Source organism: Camelus bactrianus, chromosome 14 (genome assembly GCF_048773025.1).
Source record: "Camelus bactrianus isolate YW-2024 breed Bactrian camel chromosome 14, ASM4877302v1, whole genome shotgun sequence".
Taxonomy (NCBI): Eukaryota; Metazoa; Chordata; class Mammalia; order Artiodactyla; family Camelidae; genus Camelus; species Camelus bactrianus.
The window spans coordinates 19,564,145-19,586,103 of NC_133552.1; the positions used below are offsets into that span (position 1 = coordinate 19,564,145).

At 46.0% G+C, this 21,959-nt stretch overlaps 1 protein-coding gene across 8 annotated transcripts in view; it reads left to right on the plus strand.

The window, feature by feature from the left end:
• Positions 1 to 21,959, plus strand: part of ENOX1 (ecto-NOX disulfide-thiol exchanger 1) — a 512,379-nt gene that overhangs the window by 354,628 nt on the left and 135,792 nt on the right. For all 8 annotated transcript variants that reach the window (XM_074378219.1, XM_074378216.1, XM_074378220.1 and 5 more), the window contains 3 exons: positions 6,617 to 6,790; positions 8,014 to 8,220; positions 11,746 to 11,979. In XM_074378219.1, the coding sequence (XP_074234320.1) occupies positions 6,617 to 6,790; positions 8,014 to 8,220; positions 11,746 to 11,979 (615 nt within the window). The remainder of the gene's footprint in view (positions 1 to 6,616; positions 6,791 to 8,013; positions 8,221 to 11,745; positions 11,980 to 21,959) is intronic.

The window sequence follows — 21,959 nt, forward strand, 5'->3', positions numbered from 1 at the left end:
GGCCGTGGCCCTCAAAACTGGAACTCAACAGCAGAGCGCTCAGAGGAAATAAACGCGAGGAGGAAGGCGTCTCAACGGACGTGTCCAAGGGGCTCTTCTCTCCTTCCGTGGCTGCATCTGACCTGCAGGGAGAAACCCGCTGGCGAGCTGGAAAGGGCAGGACCTGACAGGAAGACTCGTCCCGCCGTGCTGTGCGACACCGAAGGCCGGGGAGGGAACATTCGAGACGAGAGGAGAACCTACAAAGACAGATTGGGGAAAATTCAGGGCAAAATGCAGAATCTTTTATTTCGTCTCAAAACGGGGCAGCTGGAGAGCTGCACCACGGCATCCCGCAGAGACAAGACACGTGTGTTCTGGTTGGATGAGGCCATCCGATGGGGGTCAGCTCTGCGATGGGACCACCAAAAGGGGTCACATCATGAGGATGTGAGGCTTTCGGCACAGGCCTGGCCCAAAACAAGCGTTCAGATGTGACAACCGTTTTTCAGCCATGTTGTACCAAGTCAGTAAAAGACACAGAGTTCTGAATTCAGAAAGGCAGAGAGCACTGCTGATCAAAGCGGCTGGCGTCTGCGGGCCCTATTTCTGGGAAGAACCCTAGACCTCAGGCAGGTGGTCCTGGAGGACAGTCACATGCAGAAGGACAGAGGAAGCAGGGTGCCGGGGCTGCTGCGAGAAGACGCGGGCTCCCGTGAGCTGCCTTCGAGGCTGTGACCAGTAAAGGCTGGAGAGAGAGCTTGGCTTGGTGCAGTAGCCCAGGAGTGCAGACCAAGGACAGTGGATTTAACTACAGGGTATCAGGTCCTGACTCAACACAGGACGGGTAAATTTCTCACCATGAAAACCACTGGAAAATGGAATGGGCCACTCCAAGAGGCAGTGAGTGTGCTGTTACTAGACACGTCCCCAGGAAGGCAGGGTGGAGAGGCTTTGGAGGCCACAGACCTGCTGACAAAGCAGCAGGACTCTTGATTCCAGTTTCAGCTTTACCCCTGCCTAGCTGTGTCCCTTTGGGCAAGTCACTGAACCTCTCTGAGCCTCCATTTGCTCATCTCCAAATCCAGAGGGTAAGGACTAGGTAATGCCCAAGTCTCCTTCCGCTTTGAAATGTCACAATCTTCCATAATGCCCAGTGTCCTTGGCCTCCTCGTCCTCGTGACCCCCCCTCCCCGCCTGGCTGGCTGGTGCCAGCGTGGTTTTTACACCTTGGCTGTGAGGCACATTGTGTCTGAGGAGTGTGTTGCAGCACGTCCAAGGGACGCAGAGTGGCTGCCTTTGAGTGCGACAGCTCAGGCCTCTGTACAGAAGCTGCTCCAGCATCGAATTCAAACCGCTCCCCCACCCCCCGTGAGTGAATTTCACAGAACCTTTGATGGGCTTTTACCTCCCGCTCCCTCAAAGCCTGTTTGCTTTTCGGGCGCCTGCTCTATGAGCAGGTTGCCGGAAAGATCTGACAGACCCCTTCTAGCAGTCAGTTCTCCTCTGCCCTGGTTTTGGTCAGTAGTCTTGAAATCCTCTTCACTTGGTGTCGTGTCATATTTTCAGACATGGACACAAATCTCACTCAAGTCAACAGTACTTAAAATAACTGTTGACGGCTGCATTCCTGCAGCCGCCAGCATTACATCCCCAGTCAAAGCAGACACAGAGGGTTTTATTGATGGAATGAGGTCTTTGTTTATAGCGTGTGCACAGGCGAGCTCTGGGAGCCCACTTCGGATATGCATCTTGGGTTTAAATGGAAAACATACCTATCCACCTTTGGGTCTTTTTGGAAGGATCACAAAAGCATTTTCAGTTTTGCGCTCTTAAAGATTCTGCTTGTAGGCATTCACTTATAAAGTACACTAGTACGTTAACTCATCATCTACATGGTTGATTTGTTCTCGACAAATACGGGGTGATCTTCAAGGTTTGCTTTTTCATAGAGGGGAAACCTAAGAGCAGGGGACTGGTTTTGAACATTCCTTCTAAGAGAATATTGAGAATTATCTTTGTGTTTATGATCCCAATAGGTATGTTATGGAAATACCTTTTTTATACGCCTGTCGCATGTATAGAAGCCACCTTTTCTAAGGCATGGGTCAGCTGCCACCCCCTCCAGAGTTCCTGCTGTGAGACCACCTCCTGTATTCGTGCCCTAGGGCTCAGAACAAAGTGCAGCAGACTGGGAGGGCTTAAAACAGAAATGTCTTCTCTCATCGTTCCGGAGGCGAGAAGCCTGCAGGCAAGGTGTCGCAGGGCCGTCCTGTCGTCTCTGTAGGCTCCAGGGAAGAATCTGTTCCATGCCCTCCTCCTAGCTTCTGGCTTTTGTCAGCAGTCCCCAGCGTCCCTTGGCTTGCAGCTCCATCACTGCAGTCACCTGGCGCGTTCTCTCTGTGCGTCTGTCTGCGTCTCTTCCTGTAAGGACGCCAGTCCCGTTAGATGGGGCCCGCCCTCATTGCGTATGACCTTATCTTACCGTGATTACCCACAAAGACCTCATTTTAAATAAAGTCATATTCTCAGGCACCAGGGGAGTTAGGACTTCAACATACCTGTTCAGGGGGACACAGTTTAAACCACAGCACCCCCATCCCAGACTGTGGCCTGCGGGCAGGGTCCCCTGGCAAAGCTGGCTGGCCCGGCCTTGTGTCCTGTCTGCTGTTAGCAGTCTCTACCCATCCCCAGGCCTACAGTGCTACTGGTTGGCCCGATTCCCACCTCTTTTCTCTCATTATTCCCTTGGAACACCGTGTCCTGCCTTCTGGGCCGCACTTGTTCTTGGCACTGACAGCTCACCTCTGTCCCCTCAACCGCAGTCCAGCCCACGCCTAACCCACTTAGGTCCAGCCCTGCCCGGAGACAGGCTTCTATTGCCTTTGTTTCAAGTGGGGGCTAGTTCTCACTTTCAATATGAAACCCTTTCCTGAGGCATTGACTGGGAAGGGCAGAAAAGGGGCAAGCCACCACCAGGGACAGCAGACAAAGAGGGCGGGAGGGGTGGAAGGCAGCCCGCACAGCCCTGCAGAGCGCACATCCGACCTTCGGTGGCTGCCGTCCCATGAGAATAAAGTCAAAACACACTCAGCTTGAATGGCAAGATCCTGTCCGATCTGCTTTGACTCCTGTGACCCTGCAGTATAACATGGCCACACAGGCCCACACTCACCGCGCTGTAGCCGGGGATAACTATGGGCAATTCTCCCGGCCGATCATGCTCCCCCTGGCAGGTCCCTCCCTGGACGGCTGTTTCAGTCCCTCCTCCGCTCACATTTCTCAGCTCTTCTGCTGAGCTTGGCGCCCATCTCTCATGCTCCCCTCAAACCCTGGGATTTCCCCAAGTGGGGGATGTATTACAGTTACCTCTGTAACTCCAGATCCCAGGAAGAGAACGTGCCCAGAAAATGCTGAGTGAATGAATGAATGAATGAACTCAACTGCCAGCCCTCTGGTGCCCTGAACACAAAACCCCAACCAGCCCTCTGAAAAATGCTCATCTCATTGATAAAATGCTGGACTGCGATTCAGTCAACAGGATCTTTGTTCCAGTTTTTGTCTTGTCCAGCTGGGGAGAGAAACATCTGCTGAGCTCTGGCCTGGCTTCCACGGTGCTTGGAGCAGGCCACACAGAGAGGAGTGGGGCAGGGCCGCAGGCTTTGAAGTAAGGAACACTTCCTCTGGTTTAAGTACAGTTTCTAAAAGAAAGTTCTACTATATGCTTAGCTGGATTTTTTTCTTGCTGCCATTTCAGCCTCCTCCCTCTTTTCCGGGGGTGGAATTAGAATCCACTATCTCTTAAGTTCACAGGGGCAGCTTTTCTAAGCAAGACAATGAACTGACTCTTAGCAATTACACTCTCTCCTCTCACCTTTGTCTTCCTGGGCATGTGTCTTTATCAGACTTTCAAAAATTATGCATTTGCTTCAAGGAGTTTACCCATAGTAGGCTCCTATGCTGTTTGAGAAAACAATTTTCATCTCTTCATAGATTGTTAAAAAAGTGATGGGTTCATATATTTTTTTCAAGTCAAATCCTTCCCACTCCTTCCTCTCAAATACTGAATCTCAGATCCTTTGAGGTCCAACATAATTTAAGTATTAATTCCTTTCTGAGCTCTTTTCAAACGACTGCACTCACCACGCAGATTGCATTAAAGCTCACGGTCTCTTCGTATTAATGTCTCAGGTAAAAAAAAAAAAAAAGCAAAGGAACTCTTGTCGTGAATTAAAATCTTCTGCTCAAAAGCAGTATCTTTTGTCCCCATTTCTGTAGATGTATTTATTTATTTGGCCTTCACAAAGAAAACAGAAGTCTGCTACAACTAAATGAGACTGCAAGGGCCAGGCTCCTTGTCTCCTTTTGGGGAACATCTGGTTATTATAATTCACGGAGCTCTCATTTCAGGGTCTGCAGTCCTGAGTGGTTTCAGCCTTAAATCACCCTGTGTTGGCAAACAATAGCAAGGGCCAGGCCAGGAAAGAAACAGACAAATCTCATGTACGGAGTGAAGTTCGATAAAGGCATAAGCATGCCAAGACTCCCACTGCCAATATTTCTATTTCTAATCTATTCCCCTTAGAAGCCAATATGTTATTTCAGTGACGTTGACATTGAAAGCCATTCTCCTCTGGAACCCCTCCTTTACACTTGGCATCTGGATCACAAGGATATGTCTTGATTTTTGTTTAAAGAGTAGAGTACATTTTTAATAGTGGCCTGTAGTAGGTACATGATTAAGTTGGGTCATTCTAGGTGGAAATTTTGAAGTGGTTAAAAGAGGCATGTATAGATCAGGAGCCAGAGACCTGGGCCCTAGTTCTGACTCTGCCATTTGTTCACTTTGTGATGCTGGAAATTTAATTGAACTGCTAAGTTTGGGTCTTGCCTCTCCCTTGCAAACTTTCATGTCACTTGGATCTCATTTTGTTTTGAGCAATTATCAAGCGCAGAATCCTGGAGTCCGACAAGGCTCGTGCTCCAAGACATTATCCAGTCAAAAACCCCTTGTAAGAGATGAAGAAACTGAGAACCAGAAATACAGAAATGTGCAGAGTGTCAAGGTGACTGGTCTGGAAGAGAATGCTTATTTGGCATATACACTGAGGGCTTCTTTAAAGCCAAAACCAAAACCAGACCAAAAACCCCACCTCATTTTACTGAAGTCACGCTGGGGCGCTATCCCATTAAATAGATTTATTTCCTCATAAATGGGAGAGCAGTCCTCTTGGGGTTATAGATCAGGATTATCCTGCCTGTTCTGTTCAACCCAGAGGAGGAGAGGAAATATCCAAGGTAGCTGGAGGAAAGCTGTAATCAACTTCTTAGAAAAGGAAAAGGTGGTGCCGGCCCTGAATCCCCCGGAGCGTCTTAGTAAATAAACAGAGCTTGTAGTTGTCACCTCAGCTGCCTCTGGGCTCACCTGCCCTTTCAGCACAGGTGTGCAGAGTGAGGCCATGCAGGGGCCTAAAAGCGCAGGCTGTACACGAGAGCCACAAAGGCGAGGGGGCAGGAGGGAAGAATCGGAATGAGCTAGAATAACTGGGGGAAAAAAGGAAAATAAGAGAAGGAAATTTCATCCCTGAGGACCAGGGTGGAGGGCCACCGTGGCTACTGCTGGTGGCATCTGTGCTGCTGTCTGTCCACGTGGGAGAAGTTACCTGTCCACCAGCGAGAGCATCTGTTTTCTGTAAACAAACATTCTCAGGAGGGGGACCCCCTGGCAGCTACTACAGAAAGTGCAGTACATTTTAACTGTCCCTGCACTTAGAAAGGTCTTACTAATTAAAAAAAAAGAAAAAATATCCCTGGATATCACCTTTGAAATGACTTGCTTTATCATCACACTAAAAAAAACAGTTCAGTGTTTATATTGGCAAACCCATCTTTTTTGTGCCCTTTCATTTTTTTTTTTTTAATGCAGGGCATCAATTTGTAAATTTTTTTACAACAAATAAAGATTTCAGAAGGATGGTCAATTCTTTGCTGATTGAGTTATAGGGAGACAGTGGGATTGTCCAATAGGACTCAGATATGTGTACAGCTAATTTTATGTCAGCATGTATCTAACCCTAGCCTTAGTAATTATAAGCATCCTTTGTTTTTTATTTCCTGGGGGAAATAGGTTAGGTTGGACCTGACTGCCTCATTATAAAGTATGCACATATAAAACTGAACTTTTCCAAATCTAGGTCCTTTGGGTAAGGAGGCTCTTCTGATAAAAACCAGGTTGATAATTGGATTCACTGGGCACTTCATTGTTAAATGGCATTCTTCCCACATCCTGGGTCATAAGGCATCGCATCTGCATTGAAGTTAAGAAACAGAAGATCGAATTCACAATAATAGCAAAGCTTCATGGTGCATGGTTTTACCCTTTGATATGCTGTGTTCTGTTCTGCCACGTTAATATTTTAAATAATATCATTTCCTTTCCTTGTAGTGTGAAGTTCATCTTTTATTTTCGTTTTACCTTTCTGGAATGGCTTTCCATAATGCTCTATTTACACCAGGAGAAATCCCTACGAAATAGAAAAGCATAAAGCCAAATAATCTTTGCAGGAAAATAGCAAAAGTAACAACAAAAATTGATTTAAGCTCCTCCAGCCAAAATGTTATCTTGTGTACTTTGCAGACTCGATCTGTGTCCCAGGCTTTGATCCAGGCCTCAACATGATGACTGGGATCACCCCAATTAACCCAATGATACCGGGCCTGGGGCTGGTGCCACCCCCACCGCCGACGGAAGTGGCCGTCGTCAAAGAAATAATCCACTGCAAAAGCTGTACTCTTTTCCCTCAAAATCCAAGTAAGTGATATCCGGGAGAAATATCTGATCATAAATTTAAATTTCTTTTTTTTTTTAATATAGTGTTGCATTCACTTTCAGATGTACCTCAAAATTCTCCCACTTAGGTACAAGGGAATAGGCATCCACTCTACAGAAGGCCTTTGTCCCTAGCTTAGAACAGATATATGGGTCCCTGTGTCTGCCCAGGAGCTGCACTGACACCGTGAAGGCAGCATGTGTGATTTGGGGAAACATACCAGCATTAAGGATCTTTTTTTGCGGGCAATGGAGTCTAGCCTTTGCTGCCGATCAGAGTGTGAAATATGTGAGCACTTCCATCCATATTCACAAATGTGGGAGAAAAACTCTGAAATGCGTTTTGCTAGATGGAAAATGGAATTAATTTGGCAGTTAGTGATTTTGGGGGGAGCCTGCATCTCAGAGTTTCTGGGCCAAATTGTGTTCGCTTGAAGGAAACATACATTTGATGAAATAAATAGGCCGAATTTTTTTTTTTTAATGTAGCCTCGGATACTAAGTTTATGGACTTAACTAGCTGGGATTTTTTTTTTTAATTCACAGTCATCAGTGTTGCGTTTTTAAAGTGGGCTTTTCAAGAGATAGCTTTAGTAATCTACATATAAACTAGGTAAAACGTTGTGACAGTATACAGTGTATCTTTTTAGACAGCCTCCCCTAACTTTAATAGTTTGCTCATTTAAATGTGAATAATAATAATAAAAAAAAAAAGTGTTCTTTTCAAACCAGTGTTTCCCAGCCCAGTAAGTGCTGTGTGTGCTTTCAGGTTCTGCTTCTGTGTTCTGCCTTTGCGGCTCTGTTATCCCCCAACAAGACAAAGCAGATAACAAGCCTCGGTTTTTCATCATGTTTTCATTTCATCATGCTTTGTACTTCGTGAAGGTTTTTTTTTTTCCCCCTGGTTTTCTGGGCTTCCATATTATGAAGGAGAAATGAAATTATGCTAACATGTGCTTTATCTCTGTTTGCGGACGAGCACAGCCACTCTGTGTAGAAACGAACAGAGAGAGTAAAGAAAGGTGGAGAGGAGGAGGGAAGGAACTGAAAAACAGGACAGCCCACCATCCGTGTAAGTCAGTCTAGAAATTCATCACAACTCAGAATGGAGAAAGTTACTCTGCGACTTTTACTTCTGACAGGTGAACCAGGGGGGAAAAAGCGCAAATAAAAAGCAAAACCCTCTGTTTTGTTGTGATTGTCAGATCTTCCCCCTCCCTCCACGAGAGAGCGACCTCCTGGGTGTAAGACGGTGTTTGTCGGAGGATTACCAGAAAACGCTACCGAGGAAATCATCCAGGAAGTCTTTGAGCAGTGCGGTGACATTACAGCGATTCGGAAAAGCAAGAAGAATTTCTGTCACATCCGCTTTGCCGAGGAGTTCATGGTTGATAAAGCCATTTACCTTTCTGGTACTTCGCCTTACATAAGGGGTTTCCTCGGTAGTTTGTGATGTTTTGTGATGCTAATCTGAGCATATTCCCTTTTACCTTCATGCACAGTGAAGTCTTCAGGTTTGGGGCTGGAGCTGCCCGGAGCTCGGAGGCTGCCCAGAGCTCGGAGCTCAGTGTTAAGTCTGTGAATGCACCTCTTCCCCGCAGACATGGTTTCCCACCATCCAGCCTTTAGGAATTCCATCAGGTTTCTAATTAATGTTCTCAAGTGCTTATTAGATGAAAAGCAGTATTATGAATACCGAGGACCATTACTATTATTGGATGTAATTCCCTGGGGGGGAATAAAGTGCTCTCCCAGCATAATTTCAGTTTTTTCAGAAGTGGTTCACTTTCCAGACACCAGGGCACCCCATCATGATCAGTCCGTAGCGGACAGTCGTCCCTGGCGCCCTAGCAGGAGGCCCTGAATCATTGCCCATTTGCCAGTGCATTTAGCTTGGCTAAGCCCGCCCCCACGTCCCTGCTTCTGTAGTGCCATTTATTTGGGAGATTTTTACAGATGCAGAAATTAGGCCTAATGCTGCCTTCGACTCCGTGGGTGTTGGAGCAAGTGTGTGGGGCCTGTCAGCAAGGCCTTTGCCAAATCTTAAGAACTACAGAGCTCGTATTGATACGTGGCTTCAGAAGGATGTATTCTTAGATTTAACTTACTGCCATCCCCTCTCACCCTCCCTCTGCATATTTTAGCCTGTCACTCTGCACACTCTTCCAGAGGCAATGCTAGTGGGAGAAGGTGAGAAAAAGAATAGGGAAAAAACAAAAACAAAAACCTGAGCATTACTACCAGATTTACTTAATTTCTGCAGTCAGCCCCGGTTGTCATGAAATTCTCTTGCAAACCCCAGAAGCTTTGGGATTATTCCAACACCACAGAGACTTTCCGGAGCTAAACAGTGATAGGGAGAACTTTAAAACTCTTATTCCAATAAAACCTTACCAAATGGAAAAAAAAATTGAAAACATTCCAAGATGGAGACAGAAGACAAAACAGAATAAAAATATTTTCCAGCACACATATTTTTCCCATACTCTTGAGCTATATAGCATCAGAGTAATCTATTAGACATCTGGGGATTCTGGTGAGTGCATGGCACTGGGTTTCACATGCCTTGGGCAAGATAACCTCTCTCCAGCCTCTGTTTTCTCATCTGCAAAATCGAGATAATAATAGTCCTACCTCATCGGATTGTTATGAGGAGTAACTCAAAATAATGGATATTAAGTGCCTGGCAGGGCACGTGCAACATGGGAACCAATCAGTAAATGGTTGTTTTTTTTAACACAAATGGCCTGAGGATGATAAAGAAGGACTGATTCTTGTTTCTCAGGAACCCTGCTCTGGGAATTTGGGTTCTAATCACAGCTTTCCCAAGACAACTATGACTTTACCCCCAGCTGAATAAATGAAAGGGTTCCAGTAAATCAAAGGTGCTTTTCCACGCCGACATAGCACCACGTTTAGACCCAATCAGAAACCTCATAATACTCTGCCAAAGATGAACAGTCCCAAATTTAGGCACATGAAAGTCCTCAGTTTACGCCTTGAGGCTGTATCTTTCCAACTCCCAACCCTGGTCCTGCTTCCCAGCCAGGCCCCTGCCTGACTGCTCCTTGGTCTGCCCATTGGCAGCAGAAGGAGCCCACAGCAGAGGCCTCACCCACCTCCTGCCTCCCTGCCTGGGTGCACAGGTGTCCCCCAGCTCTGCCTGGGCCATCCTGGGAAGGTTGCAGTATCATTCCAGGCAGATCGGAAAGGCTGCTTGGGAGGGGCAGTAAGGCAGGCTGCCCATCCTGCGTGCGAGCTCCTGCAGGCCGGAGCCCAGCTGGAAGGCCTGTCTAATTTTAGGACCACATGCACATTTGAAGGCCAAGCTAATTTTAGACCCAGCCTCATCAGAGGCTCTTTTAAGGCCATAACGATGATGTTCTTGTGAAAAAGAGGGTGCTTTTTGGAACCAGAAATATCTGAAAAGTGATGCTCTGGACAGGGGCAGGGGAAAGACGATTGGCTAGTTGGGACAGCTGGCCAGTCTTAGGCCGTTCCGCCTGCTCTGCTGTTCCGTATATGTCACTGTGGCCCGCTGACTTGTTAAATTTACATGGCCCACAACCAAGGTACACTGAGCTTGAGCATTAATCCTGCTCCTCTGCGATCAGATGTTTGCGTTTTTGACAGGTGCTGTTAACATCTTCCCGTTTTTAGATAACGCCGTTTAAACCTGGGAGTGAGAAGGGCATAACAGGAATCAAGATGTGAGACTGTTTCATATTTGTAACTTTTCAAGAGTGTGAAGTACCCGCCTGGGGAGAAGCCAGCTGCTACTGGGATTTTCAGCTGAGTTTCAACCCCAAATGCTAAAATAATCCATCGAAATCTACCCACAGCCCTGAATACCAGCACAGAGTAACCTAGCAATTCAGACTGGCGTCTTATTTGTAAAGTCCCTGCGCAACAAAAGTGCTTATTTTGCTCTCTCTTCTGGCAGCCCCTGACAGCCAGGACCCTGCTGGGACCTGAATTTATGTTTTTGTTGTTTTTTTTTTAATCTGAGTACCCCGAACTGTAGAGCAACCTCAAAGCCAAGCCTCCTTCATTTGAAGTTAGGCTGGAGCTCTGGTTTCAGTTCTGTTTGTGTTGATTTCTCAGATCAAGTTTCTGCTCATAATCTTTATAAGTTGGGGAGCTCACAGTAAATCCCCCAAAGACTTCCCAGGCCCATGTTTTTGCTCTGGCTCTGGGTTCTCGCTCGGGCTCCCGTGGCCTTCAGAGATTGCATGGACGATCTGTGCACTGCCTAGCACCAGACGAAGTGCTGGAGGGCTTTAAGTCCCCCTGATTGAAGGTAGAATATTCTCCTGCGTGCCCCCGAGGATAAGTGGAAATAAAACAGCACTGCAAAATTGCCTTGGTAATTGTGGCTTTTGCAGCTGCTGAGAGAGAAACAGTGCAACAGCATTTTCTAGGAGAATGAAGCAATAGCCTGTGAGTGAGGTGTGGTGGAATTTACTTTGCTTCACTTTTTAAATATCACGGATACTCTTTATTTACTCCCACTCCACCTTTTTCTAAAAAGAATGCAAGAAAGCTTATCCAATGGAGTTAACAGTAAATTGAAAATATAAAATCGTGGCCATAAAATAGTAAGGGGGTGTGGGTAGGGAAAGCTACATGCCAAATTTGTTTCTGAGCTTCCTGGAAGCCAGAGGGAAGAAGGAGTTAGGAAAGGTGCCCTGGTTCCTGAGATCATCCTCTTGGTCACAGCGGCTTGCAGACACCTCCCAGCAGTGTGTTCATCCCGAAATCTGCCATAGACTTACCTTTACCAATTGCTGAAGATAAGGACAACAGCTTCCCACCTCTTCTGGGAAGGGTGTCCTTTGTAGGGACAAAGAAGTAAGGTTTGCCTTGAGCGCCTGGACCCAACTGTGCGGTGCCCTCGTTGCACAGTGTGATGTGACCAGCCCTCCCGCCGGTTTCAGGTTACCGGATGCGATTAGGGTCCAGCACGGACAAAAAGGATTCGGGCCGACTGCACGTGGACTTCGCCCAGGCCAGGGACGACTTCTACGAGTGGGAATGCAAGCAGAGGATGCGCGCCCGCGAGGAGCGGCACCGGCGCAAGCTGGAGGAGGACCGGTTGCGGCCGCCCTCGCCGCCGCCCATCATGCACTACTCGGAGCACGAGGCCACGCTGCTGGCCGAGAAGCTGAAAGGTAGGAGCCCCCGCTTTTCTTCCGCAGCCTCGGCGCTAGCCATCGCCCGCCACCGGAGAAACGACGCGATCCCCAGGCGCCGGGGCCCTGGGTGTCTCTCCTAACCCTTCACATGCTGATTTCGTGTGCACGGGGTCACGTGGCAGCAGGAGCCACCTGGGCTTCATCATGCTGCCTGGATAAGCCCTACCCCTGCCCAGGGTTCTCCCCTGCGTTCTCCTCCAGTGTGTGTGTGCCTTCACTGAACAAAACTCAGGGAAAGAGGGGCAGGAGAGTCACCTGCCCTACCCCAAAGCAGGCTACTACTAACCATGCTGGATGAGCTAGTGTCTCCTCCTGCGGGCAGGCAGGTGCCCTCCGTGCTCTTCCAGATCCAGAGAGTTGGCATCTCTGCTAGACTCTTAACAAAGCGTCCCCAAAGGCACATTAGAAATGATACTGGGGTCCTTGCAGAATAGAAGAGAAATGTAGGCTAGAGTCCCCATCTTCAGAGATGGGGTGGAAGGGACACTCCTAACACCCATGAAAGAATTAGAGCTAGAAGTGAGTGTATTTCATTTCTCTCGTTGTTTGCTGGGCTCCTCTCTCAGGTTTGAGGCCCCGGGAGATTTAGTACCTGCCCTGCAGAACTACAGATGATTGGGGAGGGGCCAGATTTGGAAGTTAGGATGACACACGTGTGAATTCTGTTCTGTTATTGATCAAAGTCGTTTGACACAAGCAACGTGGGTGCATTTTACTGGCAAGTGACGTCAGACGCTCCTCCGTCCATTGGGTGTGTCAGGTTTTAATGAGAAAACATAGGTCACGATCGCCGGCCACATGTAGGTGTCTACAAGTAAACGATTAACTGTTATGCAAAGCCAATGACATGATTGTCAACCAATACATGAACAACGGCCCTGGGAACTCAGGGACAAGTGTGAGTGATGTTGATAGAGGTGTCGAGAAAGTCTTCACGGAGGAGGCGGAAATGGAACTTCGCAGGATAAACAAAGTTTTCCCACCTGGGAGAAGAAAGGGCCTAAAGACATTTCTTGTTAGAGGCTGGAGCCCTAGGAGTAAAGACACGAGGAAGCAGAGGGGAATTCGGCAAAGGAGGAGACAGGCAAGGCCCCTCCTCTGGGGAATGTGTCTGCTGCTTGAGGGTTTGTAAGAGTCAGTGAGGTGAGACAGAGAAAGCAGTCTGGGGCCAGATAGTGAAGCCTGAGGGCTGTCGCTGGATTTGGGTTTCCTCCCATATGCAGTGGAGAAGCCATTAACGGTTTCTTAGGAGAGGAGAGATGCGGTTGATTCTCTGAGTGTTTTAGGGCATGGCTGGCAGTGTGTAAAGTAGATTGGGTGTTTTCACTAAAGGAAACATGAAAAGCTCCCCAAAACTTATTTTTAGGAAGATATAGGTAATTGACTTCTATTCTTCCATTTCTTTTTAAAAAACTTGAAAAAAAGAAAGACTTCTGCTTCCAGCCCTCATCCCCTGCTCTAGCCTTGGGAACCCCAGTCAGATGCAGCTGCCACTGAAACGCCCCACTGAATGTACTGACTTGGAAAAAATGCCTATCGTTAAGAGCTGTGTGTTGAGTTTATTCAGTGTCTTCCCGAGGACCAGAACTGAGGAGACAACCTCTCAGATGGCTCGAGGGACTGTTCTGAAGAGGTGGGGGGTGGAGGGGTCGGCATGTGTGTGATTTTGGCAAAGGGTACGTGTAATCAATCAAGCACACCTCGTGGTAGGAGGTTGCTGCTAGTCATGAGGAACAGGTATCCTGGTCGAGGGTTTTAGTATTTTTCTAAGGACGGGACGATGCAAGAATTTGGGTTCATAAAATTTTCTCCTGAAAGTATCTATCTGGAGGCCTGTTCTGCCAGTTTTCCCAGAACACAGAGGGCCCCCTTCCTGATCTCCGCCCTGAACTCCTCTCAGGGTGTGTTGAAGGTCAGCGACCGCAGTGGCTCGTGACTTCATTCTTCTAGCACCTTCTTCAGTTGACATAACCACTGAGTGCTTCTTACTGCTGCTCTCAGTGCATGTTCTGCTTTCAGTCATAAATACATAGGCTGTGGCTGTCCCTTTAATAAAAAGCATATAAAATGCAGACATCCTCTCATCACTTTTCCATTCAGACTGGAATCCATAAGGAGTGGGCAGAATGAGAAAGCAGTGTTCTCAATAGTGGAATGTTGATTTTGGAACACACCATTTTTTTCCTTTAATATCCGGTACATTGTGTAGTCTCAGCTAATGAGCTGTATCAGCTAAACTGCATTCGATCTCGGCCACACCTAAAAGTGACAAAACCTAGCACCTTGGCGCTGTGACCCCCTGGGGGAGTTTCAGGAAAGCCTGACATCTACATTGTGTTCTTTTTAAGAAACCAGCACGGAAGTGTCTATGCTGTGTGTGATGCAGCATTGCCTTTCCTGTTGGAAGATAGCAGATTGGGGTGTCAATTTGGTAAAATAATTTGCAAACCTTGCCATTTCAAAAATATATACTTATACAGATGAGTATAATTTGCAGAATTTAGAACCTGCCCCTTTGCCAAGTACCGTGTGATCCCTTGAGGAGAGAACAGATTGGAAATTTTAATAGATGGCAGTTACAGTAGAGTGAACTAGCTGGGGATACATCTCAGGCAACAGTCAGGTAATATCAAGCTTGACAATTTCAACCCAAGCACAGAGTTTGGAATATAAACAGCATTTAATTGCTTAGGAAATTGGCTGCCTCAGAGAGGAAATCCACTCTGTGCTCCTTATAACGCTGCAAAGCCAGACAGGAGGAGCCGAGGAAGCTGTTTCCCCGAAGATGATTTCCTTGATGTGAGGATATAAAACGCCATCAAGACTTAAGGTAAAAAAGCCTGGATCAGAAAGAAAATGGAAATGCAATCTGAAAATACCTAATTGGATTTGATTTTTTTTCCTCCCCTGAGAAATCTTGCCATCTCAGGTTTATTACGAACATTTTTTTCCGCATTTTACATTGCACTTGTTTATCCTTACCATTTTCTTTTTGAAAATCAGCGTTATCTAGCAAAATCTGTACTAGCCAAGTCTGTCTGGTGCCCCATGAGGCCCTCCATCTCCTGCCCAGTGTTAAAAGTGTGCACATAGTAGGTGCTCAGTAGATTAATTCCTTTCTCTCTTCCTTAGCTGGCTGGAGCTATGAGCTTGCTGCGTTTCTGGTCAGCAGTGCTAGCCGGCATGATCAGAAGCGTAGGGGAGGGATGTGCCCTCGGCCACCATTCCATTCACTCCACAAGCCTTGCTGAGACCTTTACCATATGTGTGGCACTGTGCTAAGCACTGAGGGGAAAGAGAACAGCGTGCAAACCCCTGCCTCACAGACTTTAGATTTCCTGAGTGATAGGCGCAATTTCAAGGCCCTTCCCACTACAGTGCACAGGAAAGACAGCGTGCTGTCCCAGAAGTGATGAGCAACCCAACTGGGCAGTGGTGGGCTGAGAGAGGGCGACCTTCTGGGGCCAGGTAACCCCAGATCCCGGGCTTCCTGAAGTCAGAGGAAGCACGGAGTTGTAATTTACTGTCTAATGCACTGGGCGCCCAGTGTCTGTTACATTAATACAAATTCTAAAAAAGACAATTAGCGAGCACCCTGCTGATTAAATAGACATTGTTCTGAGACAATTCAACTTAATGAAGACTGACTGGGAAGTAACTGCTCACAGATCCAAAGTTTATAGCACGGCTTTGAGAAAGTGAGAAAAGGAACTCAATAACACCATAATTACAATTTATTGGAAACAGTAGCACCAGGCAGATGAGATAATGAATTTCTGTGTGTCTAACATGGACCATCCACCCCTGGAGGAACCCTGTGTTTGGACTGTGGGAGGAAGAGATTGATTAAACAGTGAAGAAAGATTATATCCTAGTTCACTGGGGATTTCTCCTGGCAAGAGCATTTAAAAGTTTTTGTATACTTTCCTCCACTTTGGAAAGCTTCACATAATCTTTCATTACGTGATGAAATGAGGAGTTCCTCTCTGTGTAGGTGAGATTTAGAGGCAGCTCTGCAAGCAGCATCCTTGGGACGTGACGTGTCACCCAGGATACAGTCCTCCTGGGACCGGCCCTCATCACTTCCAAGGACTAGTCTCTGATTTGCATACAGAAAGGCCCCCGATCAACCTGCCAGGGGGAGAGAGGGCAGAAGTGGTTGCCAGCATTCTGCTGAGATGGTTGTCAATATTTATGGTTCTAAGAAAGTAAAAATCAATAACCCTATGAGCCAAGTGGACGTTCCATTAGCTAAGAGCCAGACTTCCTTCTTGGGGCTAAGGAAAGACGAAGCAGGCAGCCCGTTGGAGAGTCACTTCCTCCACCGGGGTATCGATCTTCATAGAGGCAAGATGGACCATTTCATCTAGAAACGTTTTGCCTGACCCCAAAGCAGAATTAATTAGTGCATGTTTCTATTGCCTTTACAGCCACCCCCCTCCCCACGCCGCCAGGCTGAATTTTCTTATTTTAATAGGTACTAAATTGTTGGAGAGATTGTGTATGTGTGTGTGTGTGTGTATACGTCCCCATTTATTTGGAAAGAAAAATGTAGAATGTCTTCCTTTTTTGCCCTCATTCTCGAGACATTTTGTTCAAACGTGGAATTGCCCTTCCTGTTGTTCCTTTTGAGACCCGGCCGCAAATCCAGCTACTCCAGCCCACCTGAGTTCTCCATACCCAGTGTTCATGGCTGGGGTCTCACCCACCTGTTGTGAAATTCGGGCCCAGATCTCCCGCTGAACACAGAGCAGGAGAAGACACTACTTACCAGTTTGATTCCTTTTTCCCCTTCCTTGTCTGCACATCACTTACACTAAAGTTCACCAAGTACCTGCCTGCTGGGCCCTGTGCTCTGTGCGCTGCCCTGGGGTTCGGGTACGACCACAGCCGGGGTCCTGCCTTCAAGCCCCTTGCAGTTCAGTGGTTGCTAAAGGATACTCTGGCAGTGGAATCACGACTGACAGATGTAACACGAGCATGTGCAGTGATTTGATTTAACTCATTCATTAATGATGGAGTGAGTAGGATGTTCATACCAGTTCAGAAGAGTTTGCTTTATAAAGATTTTTATGTTCTTCTGGACAGAAATTCATTTACATTGTTACAGAGAATTATTTGCACGGGTATCAGTTTTCCACAGTTTATGTTCGCTCCTTAAAGAATTGTTAAGATAGCCTGGTCAAAGACAGTTAAAAATTCACACCCCTGTAATATCAGGTAATCCCAGCGGAGGGGTGGGCAGGGTCCTCTGATCTACGCCCAGCATCCCACTGAAAGGATCTGCAGTCACGTCTATGCCCATTTCCAAGTCTTTGACTTTTTTTTTTCACATTTTTTCTAGGATGAGGGTGATGAATGTTTAAGCAGCTATTAATGGAGGTGGAGGGTTTGGGGACAGAAATTCACAAATCTCATGAGGATCACATCAAATCCTTTCCATGTTCCTGCTGTCTCAAACGTGACTTTCCATCTCAGGTTTCCGTTATCTTTTAAGTTAGATGCGCCCCTAACCAGTTTCCCTGGTTTTCGCTGAGTGAATTCTTCCACAGCTTCTCCAGTTTCAACGTGTGTGTGAAACACGTGGGCGAGGATGCAGATTCCGAGTCAGGAGGCCTGAGTGAGGGCGAGGCTGCCTCTTCAGCAAGCCCCCAGATGAGGCTCGTGCTTGTGGTCTTCGAACAGCAAAGGTGTCTCCCATACACAGCTTTTTAAATGCCTATTGTGTGCCTCCTGCCCAGTAAACACAGAAGAGGGAGAGGGAGGGAGGCTGCTGAATTCCAAAGGAACCAGAAATGGAATGAGATAGGTGGTGGCATTGAAGTCTGATCACCATTATCATTTATTTATTCCTCACAAAGCCAGAAACGGTTGTTATCTCTCCAGGGTTTTAAAAAAAAAAGCTTTCAAAAAGACTTTTGAGACCTTTTAAAAAAAAGTTTTATTATTTATTTTTATTTTTTAGGGTGGAGGTAATTAGGTTTACTTTATTTATTTATAGAGGAGGTACTGGGGATTGAACCCAGGACCTTGTGTATGTTAGGCACACGCTCTACCACTTGAGCTGTACAACCCGCCTTGAGTCCTTTAATAAGCTAGTTAGCTTCCTGTGGAAGGCTCTGCTTCTGTGTAGTTATCTGACATCACTCTTCACTTTCATAGCCAATGGGAATAACCTCAGAGGCCTGAAGGGTAAAAAGACCCACCAGCCTAAGTGCCCAGAGAACATTTATCTCTGGTAGACAATGTGAAAATACTTTTCAATGTGAAATTAAAATGTTTGTTATCAACTAGTGTTTCCCGACTTTTGACCACTGAATTTGTTGCGACTTTCCAGTGTTAATCATTGCGAATCTATTAGAGAGTGCCATGAAATAAAACTAAACTGCAGAGGGAAAAGCTCAGAGTGAGCAGAAGACTGAAATATGTTTTGGAAGTTTTATTGTCATGGTAGCCCCTCCAAACTCGAGACACATACGTGAGCCAACAGTTACCGTACAGAGTGACTAATGTTGTAATAGTGGGCTGTGTAGGGAATTGTGGAAACATAGCACGGGGACGCCAAATTAATGCTAGGGTTACAGAAAAGCTTCCTTTATGAAAGGCACTTAGACTGACTCTTGAAGGAAGCATAACAGTGAGCCAAGTAGACCAGAGCTCCTGGGCCCCTAGGATGAGTGCATAGCACGTGCAAAAGTCAGGAGGCAAGGCCATGGTGTTTAACAGAGAGGATATGACAAAGGAAAGGGGGAATGGATTGAAGGGGAAAAATCAAGTCAGAGGAGGCCTTGGAGCAAGCATTTGCAGTAACCCAGGTGTGACATGGTGAGGACACTGATTAGAAAACATTGGGCAGTTGTTAATGAGCAAGTGGTCCACAGTCACTCCATAATATGCCAGTGTTTCCAGTTCTTACTGTGGAGAAGGCATATCTGCAGATTCTAGTTTCTAAAGGGCACTCATGTTCAGAGTTAAACCGAAGCATGTTCGCAGAAAGTACTTGGAATTTTTCTAAGTGCGTCTTTGATGTGATTTTTACGAGCAGTGTTCGTTTCTTTCCACATGACTAGCCCTAATAATGCTGCCATCTAAATCCCGTTTAAATTAGTTTATACTGTTTCCTGTTTTCTCAGTGATCTTTCCACTGAATACAAAGTCAAATTTACAGTTGGGTATTGAAAATGGCTGCTCCCAGCACACTCCTGTAGCCCATTCGGAGGGAGCTGCTGACTTCGTCTTAATTAACATAACGTCACTTACAGGGCAACAGATACTGACTAGACTTACCAGTCGTGTGTGAACTAATGTTTTCACCGTTATTTGAATGTCAGTACATAGTCATATATCAACTTGCCTCAGAAAGTTCAGAAATGAGGATGAAGTTAGGAGTTTTCAAAACTATAAATACTAAGCCATATTTATATAACGTATATTTTTTATTTATTGTATTTATATTTATTAAGAAAATGGAATTCTTCCCACTGTTGTTAAAATATTAGAAAGTCTCTTGTCCATTTAAATTGTGTTTTTTCCATTGCTCAGTCCTAAGATTGCTGTTTCTGAAAACTATCAATTGACTCTCATCTGCTGGTAAACTTATGCTTTGGGTCTCGAAGTGATGAACAATAAAATCTGGCTTTTAAATCATTCGCACAAGCATCCATTTTTAAAATTTAAGCGTGCCCTTCCTGACTGTAAAGTAGGGTGTTAATGAACTGAGTGACCACAAGCAGAAAAGAAAAACACTGCCCGTATGCGAGTGAAAGATGGAACCGCCTTGTGAGCTGTCTCTCTCCTTGTAAGCCCTGGAACAGAAATGTCCAGATTTTTCTTTGTGTTACGTAGAGATGAAAGTCACAGCAAAGGGGAAAAATGGTCCATGAAGTCAGAGTTCTCTTTTCTGTTGTGATTTTTTTAAGAGAGGGGGTAAAAAAAAAAGATTTCTTATAAGCGTTAGGTTTATTTCTGCTGTCTTTTCGGAGGCCCATTCTGCTAACATATATCTGCAGGGAGAGAGGTGGAGAGTGTGAGGGAGGTGGAATTTATTCTGACTGTAAGGGCCGCCCTGGGGCTCCCGCAGGCATAAGGCTAAATTATGGGCCTCGCTGCGGGCTGAACGCGGTGTTAAGCTGTGTGATGGATTCTGTCTTACACAAGCCACCCTGGTCCCTGAAATGAGATAAGAACCATATGCAGCTGGAGTTCACTGAGGTCTGAACTTAGACTGAAATCCTGGCATAACAAACCTGTGTGCGACAGCCGTGACACTGGCTGTGGGTTGAGATCTGCAGGAGAATTGAGTCTTGCCCCGAGCAGGCTGCCCTGTGGGCCCTCCCCAGGCCAGGTGTCTCCTGGGGTGAAGGTGTGAGGGCAGAGGGGGCAGGTTTGCACAGGAAAAAAGCCTTGATCCCCCAAGCCCGGACTGCCTCTGCCCTGGGAGAGAGGGCACAGGATGGTGGCCTGTCAACAGCACAGTCTCCAGGGGACCCACGGGACCTGGTACTCACAGGTGAGCCTGCCTTCCTTCAGTGCACCTGTCCCCTGGGCAGGCAACAGCCACTGCAGGGAGGTCTTGCCCAGTCTGGGAGGGGACTTCTGGGGGGAAAACGGGTACTGATGGTGTTTCTACAGCACTCTGAGAAACTCACAAAGCACTCCGCACTCACAGACGGAGGCTTTGTGTGATGTGTTAAATGCTAACAAGGATGGTTGATTACAAAACATCTGGTGAGTAAAATAAAATGAAGTTTCTTTACCAAATATGTATCACCCGCTATCCGTTCATCTGGAGTGTATATATGGATATGTATGTATGTGTATATATATAAACAATATATGAAAATATATAAACTATATTTACACACACATAATGCATAAGGGTATCTCTGATATTCCCCTAGTGGAGGGAGCTTGGTAGGCACTAAGTATTTGTCAAATAAATGAATAAGAATTAATCTTTTGGAGGAGGGGCAGTTATTAGGCTTATTTATTTATTTACTTACCTACTTACTTACTTAGATGGAGGTACTGGGGATTGAACCCAGGACCTCGTGCATGCTAAGCATGCAGTCTCCCACTGAGCTATCCCCTCCCCCCACCCCAGAATCTATCTTTTAGTCTAATTTTGCTCCTTATTTTTCAAATTCAGACTCCACTCAGTTTACTTAGAAAATGTAGAATTTTTTTTATTTTTAATTTTTTTTATTGAAGTATATAGTTAATTTACAATGTTGTGCTAGTTTCAAGGATTTATTTCTTAAATCATTTTTTTCGGGATAGAATAATACAAGTGAAAGGCTTCTGTCATCAAATTTGTCTGGAAAGTATGCAGTGAGCCTTGAGCAGTGGAATGGGTCAATGTGGTGATAACTGACATATAGCTTCCTGTTCTAACTAACTTAACCACCTTCAAACTTGCTTTTTCTCCACCTCCAAGCCATACGTACCACACAGATCTGTTCCAGGAGCTATTTGCAAACAAGCAAATCTATTCATTTTCTTTGAAGTACACTTTATCACTGATTTACAAGAGGAACCTCCCGTTCCCCCCACCCCCACCCCAAACCAGGTTCAAATGGCTTTTCCTTAGCCTTCGAAAGCCAACACTAACCACCCTGGGAACAGGTCCTCTTTTGTCGAAAACAAGGAAATATTCTATTTTTCTGCCTAATCAAATGTGTTATATTAAACCTCAAGTGAAGTTAATTTTGAATTGTAGATGAACAAGAGTTAACTTATCCTTACCACCACCTTGGGAACCATATCTTACATGACAGCCGCTTTTAAAAGTAATTTGATCTGTCGTCCACATCTGGACATTAACTCAGCAGATTCTAAGTCAAAACTAGTATCACTCTGTGATATTTCTGACAGAAGAATAAAAAGATGAAGTGGAGGCCAAATAGGTGAATAACGGTTTTTCCAGCCAGTCTTTAAAAAAAGGGAAATCTGCATTT